Raw genomic sequence first — 10,066 nt, forward strand, 5'->3', positions numbered from 1 at the left:
GTAATGGGCGTTTCGCGAGATGGTCTTGGCGTATTTGCCAGGCGGAAAAAGATCTTGACATAGATAGAGGACCGTGATGTTACGATGATGTGATTCTCGCGTAAAGAGATCCAACACACGCTTGTCGTCGCCTCCCTCGTCCATGAGATCGTCTAACACGAGAATGCCACCTTTACTCTTGCCGAACCATTCTTCGAGTTGTTCCACTTCGGGAATGCCTTGATGAAATCGAATGCCGTCGTGTTTCCACATGTCATCGAATCGGGGTTGCCATACCGCGTAACAATAATAACAGGGATGTGTTTTTCCGTCCTCAAAGATCGTTCGTTCTTTCAAGAGAGCCTGGGTCAATCGTGTCTTGCCACATCCCGAAGGACCCACGATCACCGTACTGCTCGGTTTCCGTATCATCGTATCCCATTCCGTTTTTTCTTTCCGTAACCCATCGTTTATATAGGTTCTATTCTAATGAAAAAAAGAGAGACATGAATTTTCAAAAATCAAAAGTTTAATGCCATTTCCATCCTGGGTTGACATCGTTGTGTCCAGGGCCACAAATGAACGTCATCGAGTAACAAGCGATGTATTTCCGATCCAACTTTTCTGTCATTCGCCACATAATGGTCCGATGAAAAACGTTCTAAAAAGTCTTCCATGGATTGTCCTCGGCAACGGTCTTTCAAATAAAGCAAAGCATAATGACCACACGCCATGCTGTTGAAGGCTTGAAGGGTACGGGTGTTGGTCAAGATCGTCCCGAATCCATGTCTCAACCATCGGTTCAGATCTTTCGATCCGTACAGGGTGATGGGCAGTCCGTAACTGTCCAGGACTTCACAGGATCCGTTCTCCGTCCATATGGCCAACCAATGACGTCCCGGTTCCCCCAAAGGGTCCGTATTGACGATGTAGGCTGCCGTCCCTCGGTACTTGGGAGATGGGAGTCTGTCGGAAGGAAAGACCCCCTCGAAGCTCTCGTTCAGGATGGGATCGTCTTGGGCCAAATGTCGTAAGACCACATCCGTGAGCGGTACGAACTCCATCCTCTTTTTTCTTTCTTTCACAGCTTCTCTTAAGGGTGCACATTATATAGAACCCCTCCCTGATCATTGATCTGGTACACGTTCTCGAATTCTCCCATGACTAGGACGGTGACATTCTTGTTAGGAGCGCTGCCAAATTCCAGTTCCAATCTCAGGTTGCCTCCTTGTTTAGGATTCCGATAGCTGGAAGTATCCGCATTTCCCTTGGGCACATTATTGAATCCAAACAGTGTGAAATTTTTCTGGTATCCCCATTCTGTTGGTTTCACCATGTTCGGTTTGTGACCGCGGATGGACTCGCACACTTGGAGGAACCGATGATACCCTGCAAAATCTTTGGAGGCATCACTACTGTTCAATTCTAGAGGCACATTGGGATACTCTTCGCCGTCGATGATCTGGCGGATCCGTGTGGCTCCAAAAGATTGGAAGGCGTACGGATAGTACTCCAGATCCCCATTATAGGCTTTGCTGTCCAGCAACCCTATCACGACTCGGTCTGGGACCCTGCCCGTGAAGACATTGTCTTGAGTGAACTTGGTGGTGTTTCCATCAAAAGAAAAGGTACGGATCTCCGTTCGGACGACGGGATAATTGGCCCAACGACTTTTCACTCTCCGTCTGGTTTGCAAGGTGTTGTACACGGACTGGTTCAGGGTCAATCGACACAAGAACAGAGTGATTTTCAGTTCGTTGGGACCCACGGTGACGTACTTTTTCGTGCCTCCGCTGGCTTGCGTTCCATTGGCATACGTGCCGAACATGTAAAAATCGGGTTTGTTCAGATACAGATCCAATCCCAGTTCCACCCCAGGCACCAGTAAACGTCCTGTCCTCATGGGTGCCAAATGAGGATACACGATCAAGGTGACGGTCTTGTTGCCATGAAAGGGTTTGGTGGCGTCTTTCAGGGGTTGGTCTTTGTTGTACGCCCAGGTAGCGGTCGTGATCTTGTCGTCGTTGGTCCCTGAGGCTTCCAATGTTTCGACCACATTCAGACTGTCGTTCACCCAACCTTGACTGGCCAGGGTGGTCTTGCCCTCTTCCTCGTCGTAGTTCATGACGGTCTCCAGCAAAGCACAGTAAGCATAATCGTCCGTGGCTTCACTCATCAAGCGACCATTGAATTTCAATTTCATTTGCTTGAACAGCCCATGCCCGATATTGTTGGTCACGTACACGAATCGTGTATTGGTACCGTCCGAAGCCGAGTTGGCATCCGCAGCGAGACCGTTGGTGGCGGCTGTCTTCAGTTTGAGTTCGATCTGGAGATAACTACGACCTAAGTCTATGTAGTCGTCGAGTCCCGGAACCAGGAAGGATACGGGAGTCACACCGGTGATGGCCGTGTTGTAGGGGACCATACGATACGCCTTGACCGTGGTGTCGACGGCCGGGAGGGTGAACAAATTCAAACTCATGATCGTCGTCTCTTTCTTCCTCCTCCTCCTCTTCTTTTTCCTCTTCCTTTTCTTTTCTTGACCAAAACACGCCCTACACGATAGTTGGGCGGAATCGGAACAGCCCCAGCAATCCAACCACCGCGTTGGATGTAATTGGAATTGAGTCCTCTACGTCTTCGCAACGAGCGGGAGCGCGCCACCACAGGTCGTCTGGACATTATGGATCAAAGATATCACGACGTCGCCTTTTATATACTGTGCCTCCAGACATGGTGCCGTTCGTTCCTGTACGTTTTCTAGAAGCGGTCGTCTTTTTCGTTTTCTTCTTCTTCTTCTTCTTAGGCATCTCGATGACTTCCGTGTCGTCCGTATCGCCTTTCGATAACTGAGCGCTCAGGTGTTTCAAAGCCACTGGGGCTGCGGCTTTCAGCAAATCGTCCACGAGACCCTCGCCTTCCTGGGGTTTTGGAGGAGGATGATATCGCGACAAACTCCCACCGTCCTGGTCCTCTACAGAAGGAGAATGATACCGAGACAGACTCCCACCGTCCTGGTCCTCTACAGAAGGAGGATGATACCGCGACAAACTACCGCCACGCATGATGATGATGAGGACGACGATCGTGGACGACCCCTTTATACTTTTTCGGCACGTCGTCTCAGGCCTAGGGTCACCACGGTCCGTCCATCTCCAAACTTGGCCAGTCGGCCGTTCTTTTCCGCAATCTCTAATTCCACCGTGTCGATCGAATTTCGGCGTATGGGGATCCATTGAGGATGTAAAGGTTCGAAATACACCACGCCTGCTCCCTGACGTTGGTACTGTACTTCTCGCAGCAAAGGATGTTCCGAGACCCCCATGAGGGTGCTTCCCACCAGATCCGTGTACACCATCAGGGTTCGATTTCTTCTAGAAAAAGCTTTCTCGAAAGCCGTCTCGATATTCATGAACTTCCAGTCCATGGTCATCGTCAATCTCAAACGTTGGTTCTCCACATACCACAAGGCATTTCTCGTGAGTTCCGTGGGTCCCACTTTGACCGTATTACCTTTAAGGGCACCCGTTCGATGGTGTATGGCAAAACGTAGATTGGGTCCCAGGGCGTACGATCCGTCGGTTTTTTTCACCAACCATTCCATGCATAGAGACAGATGAACGCCTAATTCGATGGACGTCTCTGGTGTCAACAGAGTGAGATTTTCTGTTTTCCACAGGAATAGATTGTCGCCGATGAACTCCCATCTTGATCGATTTCCATCATTCACTTTAGCGTCGGTGATGCCCTGCACCGTCTCCGTCAGCTTCCAATCGATTTCATCCACGAGATTCTGCATGAATTGTTTACCATTGACGATATCGATGTTTCTCGAAACGACCTCCTTCTTCGTGATATCATTTGTTTTCATTTCGGATCTGTTGGAACCCAAATTCACTTTGTACCTGTGCTTCACCAGGACGGCTTCGTCGGCACTACATTCATCCATGTTCAAGCCCTCGTCGGGCAATGATATGGAAACCAAAGCGGCTTCCCATTCACCCTCATACTGGAGCACTCGCGGCAAGCGCATCTTGAACGAACTCGCCGTGTTCTTGGGATACTCCTTCGAAACATCGCTGATGAGAACCAGACGTTCCATGACGACGTCTCTTTCGAAAATGAAGACAGACGCGTGTCACTCCCGGTCCAAAGGAGACTGGTTTTCCGTTCAGTTCCGACACACGCACGCGAAAAATCTCGATGCCTTGTCCTCGGTGTGGGTGGTACTGCACATGTCGAGGCTCCCACCACACTTTTCCTCTTTTATAGGGTACCGTCCGAAGCAATTCGTCGTAGGCACCGTCCACCCATTCCGTCTCTATCAGATCGATGAACACGTACAGGGGTCTCTCTACCGTCTGCAGCGCTGCCTTGGTACGAAACTTGTCAAAGGCTTCGTTGAGACGCACGAAACGCCAATTGTACTGATCGGAAAAGATGAGGAACGAACCAATTTCTCCAGCAAAGATAGAGGAGTCAGCCAGGGAGACGGCCTCGAAAGGTTCGGTCCCAAAGTAATCGGCACCCCCGGTCGTGTCGGGAAAGTCGTATTCCCCACCATCATAGAAGCTCTCGATCGCAATGTTCGGTTTGTCCGCTTTTTCATCCAAGGGTTCGATGAGCATGTTCTCCCCTCGGTCATAATCGATCGAGGATCCCTTGTTCACGATCCATCCCATGTTTATGGCCAATTCCGCCAAGAATCCAAAATATTTCCATTTTAATCCTGTCCAAGTCTCTGAATTGTCCAAAATCAGATCGTCCCCGTCCCATTTGAACTTGGGTGCTCTCCTTCTCGAGACGGTCATAGAATTGATCGTTTGATTCACGTACAACGATTCTCCGTCAGGCAACACGTGTTGTATTCTCTGTTCGACCGCATTGATGATTCTTTTGATGAACTCCACACCGTTGGATGAAGGACCTATCGTATTCAGAGTCACGTAGCCTCTCCTTAGTCGGGTCGGACTCGATCCGGAAGCTTCAATGGTCCACATGCACAGCGGACCATGCGTGCTCCATGTAGGTAAATGGGATGTGATGGAACTATGAAGGATCAGACCCTCGGGATGTGCCTCCGATCGATCCGGCAAACGGGGCAGGGACACCCCAGACAATCCAATCTCCCATTCCACATCTTTGTGTGCGTCCCATAATTTGTTCTCCGGCAGACGGACGCGAAACTCGGATGGACCATTGTCTGGGAACTCGCCTTTTTGTAGGTCACTCGAGAGCGTCAGATAATAAGACATGGTGATGATCCCTTTTTTCCTCATCACTCGTATTTATACGCATCTCCTCAGATTCGTAGGGTCGACGACGTCCATAACGTTTCTTACGAAAATGGAGGCAAACACGCGTCACTCCTGAGCCAAAGGTCGCCTTGACTCCGTTCATTTCCTTCACGCATACATGAACGGTCTCCAGGCCACGCCCTCGTTGATCGTGGTACAGCACGCGTCGTGGTTCCCACCACTGGTTCCCTTTTGTATACGGCACGGTGCGAAGCAATTCGTCATACGTGTCGTTCACCCACTGTGCGTCTACGAGATTGACCGTGACCAACAAGGGTCTCTCCACCGACTGTACGGCCACGGGAGTGTGATGGAATTTCTCAAAGGCTTCGTTGAGGTGTACAAAACGCCAATTAAAAGCTTTAGCCATGACCATGAAGAGTGCTCCTTGATTGACGGAAAACCATCCGACCCCCTCCGTGACGACTGTGACTGGACCGTCATTGAATTTATCGGCGTGTCCAGGAAAAGCCACCGTGTCCTGAAATCTCTCTTGAGTGTAATCGGCAAACGGTCCTTTAGGATCCACAGACACCATATGCAAATCAGGACCTTTACGGTAACGACCTGGATCTGTGCGACTCTTTGACGTCACCGTTTCCAACCATTTCATATTCTGCGCCAGTTCAAAGGTCCATCCAAAGTACTTCCACATGACACCACTGATAAACACCTCGCTATTGTCCAAAATGAGATCGTCTCCATCCCATTTGAAAGTGGACACGGTTTTCTTTTTCTGGGTCTCACCATCGCTGTCCGTATAGGTATAGTAAAGGAGTTCTCCAGGTTTGAGACTCAGGGCGATCTTTTGTTCCATAGCATGAATGATTTTCTTCACAAACTCGACACCCGTCTTCGAAGGGGTGATGTCTTTCAGGGTTACCACGCCTCTCAGATTCCGATCGATCCGATTGTTCAAGACGGTCAAGTAGTAGAACGTGCACAAGTAGCCTTCTTCGTTCCAATTATTCGGGTGTCGTCTTCCGTAAGGATGATAGAAATCCTCATGCGCCAATAGATTCTCAGAATGCCCTGGTATCACTGTCGGTTTGGCGGGCGGGTCCGCAAAAGTCGCGCCGGACAACCCCACTTCCCATTCGTCTTGGGGACGTTCATCCCATTCATGTCGAATCCTGTGTTCGGGCAACCGAAAACAAAAGTCGGAGGATGTGTTGTTGGGAAATTCCCCGTTCTGGACGTCACTGGACAAGGTCACATAATACGACATGATCGCTTTTTTCAATTTTTATTAATCATGGCTAACGTATTTATACATTTCTCAGTGCCGAACGAGGTATCCAACTGTCATATTTTTCAGGCCATCCCAGCCAACGCACTTTGACCGACGATTTGTTCCGTCGTAGGATCTTCTCCACACGAAACAAGGCTTCGTCCGGCACGGTGACTTTTTGCACGTCTTCTTCGTAGAAACTGCCTTCCATGGCCGTCCCGTCCCATTCGTCGAGTTTGTACGTCACCACAGGACCACGTACCACACGACGTACGAGAAAGACTTCTTCCGTCCAGCCTGGAAGATATCCTTTCTTGAAAGGTCGATGTTTCTTGCTGAGACGGACACGATCTCCCTTCTTCAACTTGGGACGAGGTTTCTGTTTTAGACGTTTGCCGTACAATTTTTTCCACACTTGGGCTTCGTTCTTCTTCGTGACAGAAACCGGGGCCATACCAATACTTCGATGAAACCCCTTATTGTACCCATCGACCAACTTGGAAAGCACGCCGACATACGAACGTGTATTGCGTGCGGTGAAATAACGGTACATACGCTGTTTCAACGTACGATTAAAACGTTCCACAATGGAGGCTTTGGCATCGCCATGGGTGGAAAAATGTTGAACGCCTTCTTTTTCCAACAATCGCCTGAACGTGGCATTGTAAAATTCTTTTCCGGCATCCGTTTGTAGACGCAAGGGTTTACGTCCCGATTGACGTATGATTTTTTCAAAAGCGTCGGCCACGGCCTGGCCTGTCTTGTTCTTCACGGGAATAGCCCAAGCATACTTGGACAAGACGTCGATGACCGTCAACACGTACCGGTTCCCTGCATTCCACTTCTTGAAGGGTTGCATCTCCACCAGATCCGCTTGCCATTGGTCGTCTTTGTGAAACACCAACACGGGAGAGGTCTTGAACCGTCGACGGACCGGTTTGTGCAACGTATAGGCCAACTGACCTGCTAGTTCCTTTCGGGCTTCGCTCAAAGTCAAATCTTGCGCTTTGGCATAACGAGCCAAACCACCCAGCGATCCGGGGGTATTTGTGTCCGTATAAGCGGTCACTCCGGTCTCCTGATTCTGTCGACGATGTTTGGATTTCGGCATGTTTTGACCACGATCAAGCGCGCCACCAACTCGAAAAGACTAGGTAGATCCTCCAAGTGATGGTTCTCTAGGATTCGCCATACGCGATAAGCTCTCTCGGGTCCGATCGTTTTCGTCAGCCATGTGAGGTACACGACAAAGTGAGACCATTTATAGCCTTCCAAATCTCGAAGAGCCCTGAATTCCTCCAAGGCATCGACCGGTTCCTCGGTAGGCAACCCATCCCATTCGTCGCCATCGTTTATGAGAACTTTGACGAGTTCGCGACACATCCATGTCAAGAGCGACCAACGTAACCGTCGCCCATAGTCGCGATAGGGGAGACGGGACACTTGTTCCAAAACACCCCTGAGCAAGTGACGACCCAGCACGATACAAGACATGACTACATGATTTCTCAAAAAAGACTCGAACTCTTTATTTATACTTTTTTCGATACATCAATAGTTCAAATCGACAAAACATGCTCTCAGCAACTCCGAGGTAATGGGACGTGTCTGCTCCAGACGTCGGCACCACTGCTGCTCTCGTTCCCCGAGCGTCTCCATCCTCTTCTGGTGGTCAAAGAACCGCTGCCTTTCACTGAACTTTTGCAATTCCTTTTTCAGTCGATCGTCTGGTATAGGAGGCAATGGAGGAATAGGACCCGCGGTACAATCACAACTGATGTTCGATCGACGTACTGGTTGACGAACCAATTTCTCCAGACCCCGTTTGATCTCCTCATCTGTCTTGGGGGGTACTTGGATGACCGTTCCCTCCAACTGTTCAAAGGCTTTTCTGATCTTTTCTTTGTTTCTGTCAGAAGCGGTTTCGGGCACTTCATCGGGATATCCCTTCTTCTTAGCTTCATCCATGCGGTATTTTACGATGCGGTTCGACCATTCACTGTCGATCCACTGAAAGAACCCACATGATTCGTCTTGACGACAGGCCAGGTAAAAACGACCCACATTCCTTGATTCGGGATTCACGGTTCTGGACAATCTGGACTTTTGGTCGTGAAAGCAATGCCAAGGTCCTCGTCTCACGTCTTGGTGGAGTTGCTCTTGGATGGCGTCAGGCCACCTTTGAATACGATCCGCACCCACGATCCAAAAAGGACACACGGCATCAAACTCCAAACAATACATGTAAGGCACATCATTCTTAGACAATCCTCCCGTTAAAGAGGTCCCATGAAAAGGACATAACACTTCACCAGAGGGTTGCAAAAGCGGTGGGGATCCTCTCGATGATGGTGGTGGTGACGATGGTGGTGGTGGTGGTGGTGGTGGCGGTGGTTCGGGGCAAAATGGGTCTGAGGGAGGAGCCGTGGGGTCAAAAGGAATGTCATGATGTACTCTTCCTTCGGCTACTGTCACCACAAACGGTGGGTCTCTTTCATAAGGCATCGTGGCCATCATTTGCTCGTACAGTGGCAATTCCGGTTCTGGTTCCGGTTCTGGTTGTACAGACGCCAGCAAAGCTTCCAATTCTTGGGCTGCTTGGGCCAGTTTTCGGTCGTCTTCTTCTTCCTCTTTCTTCTTTTTTTTTTTCTTCTCTGCCGCTTTCATTTGTTGCGACTCTTTGTAGATTTTGGTAGGTGGCTGCGCTGCTTCACGAACGGCATCTTTTCTCTTAGGTGGCGACTTCTTCTTATTCTTAGTCTTAGCACTGTCCATGGTTGATGAAACAACGAATGACACACGGCTCTGGCGTTGTCTCTTTTTTATGCACCGCAGGCACGTGATGATCACACGGATGGCGTGGACACGTTCTAATCTTTGGTCATTGGCCCGTTATGGATGGCGTCAGCCACGTACGCACCTATATATCGAGACGTCTTCTTATCTTCCTATACCAAATCATGTCCACATCAACCGGCGTGCAGACGGACAACGACGATCTCACTCTAAGGCTCTGTCGTCGTATCGATGCTTTATTAAACCGGTACCTGTGCAAGTGTTGCCGCTACGACAAGAACAAACTACCCGTCTTGGCATTACGTACGTGGAAACCAGATACCAATTGCAATGAATGCCGATACGTCTTCGATGCCGCCGACGAACCCGACGAGTTGCCCGACTTCTACAGTGAACGGGGACAACCCACCAAATACTACTTCTCCTCCGCCGAGACCACCGAAGACGAAGAATCACCCTCTGGACAATGTGTGCATAGTTCTTGATTTCGAACTGTTTCATTACCAAGGGAAACCCGACCTCGTACGAGAAATGGGATGGTGCGATCATACCGGAACACATTACGGTTCTATTCATTACAGACCCAAGATAGCATGGTCTCATCTATCGTACAGGGATCAACGTGCCGCCTATCATTGTTTGAGACATGTGCACGGACTTCCCTATTATCCTAGACAAGCTTATCACACGTCCGTGAGAGAAGACGTATGCCGTCTCTACGACGCTCACAAAACCCCAGAACGAACTCTAGTGGCTCACA

At 49.7% G+C, this 10,066-nt stretch overlaps 1 protein-coding gene across 1 annotated transcript; it reads right to left on the reverse strand.

Moving 5' to 3' along the window:
* Positions 1 to 1,072: 1,072 nt before the first annotated feature.
* On the reverse strand, positions 1,073 to 2,407 carry LOC137987891 (uncharacterized protein F54H12.2-like). Its single transcript, XM_068833976.1, has one exon. It carries the CDS (start codon positions 2,405 to 2,407, stop codon positions 1,073 to 1,075), a length of 1,335 nt encoding a protein of 444 aa, XP_068690077.1.
* Between the last annotated feature and the right edge of the window lie 7,659 nt (positions 2,408 to 10,066).

This window comes from Montipora foliosa, unplaced genomic scaffold (genome assembly GCF_036669935.1).
Source record: "Montipora foliosa isolate CH-2021 unplaced genomic scaffold, ASM3666993v2 scaffold_394, whole genome shotgun sequence".
In the NCBI taxonomy this organism is placed as follows: Eukaryota; Metazoa; Cnidaria; class Anthozoa; order Scleractinia; family Acroporidae; genus Montipora; species Montipora foliosa.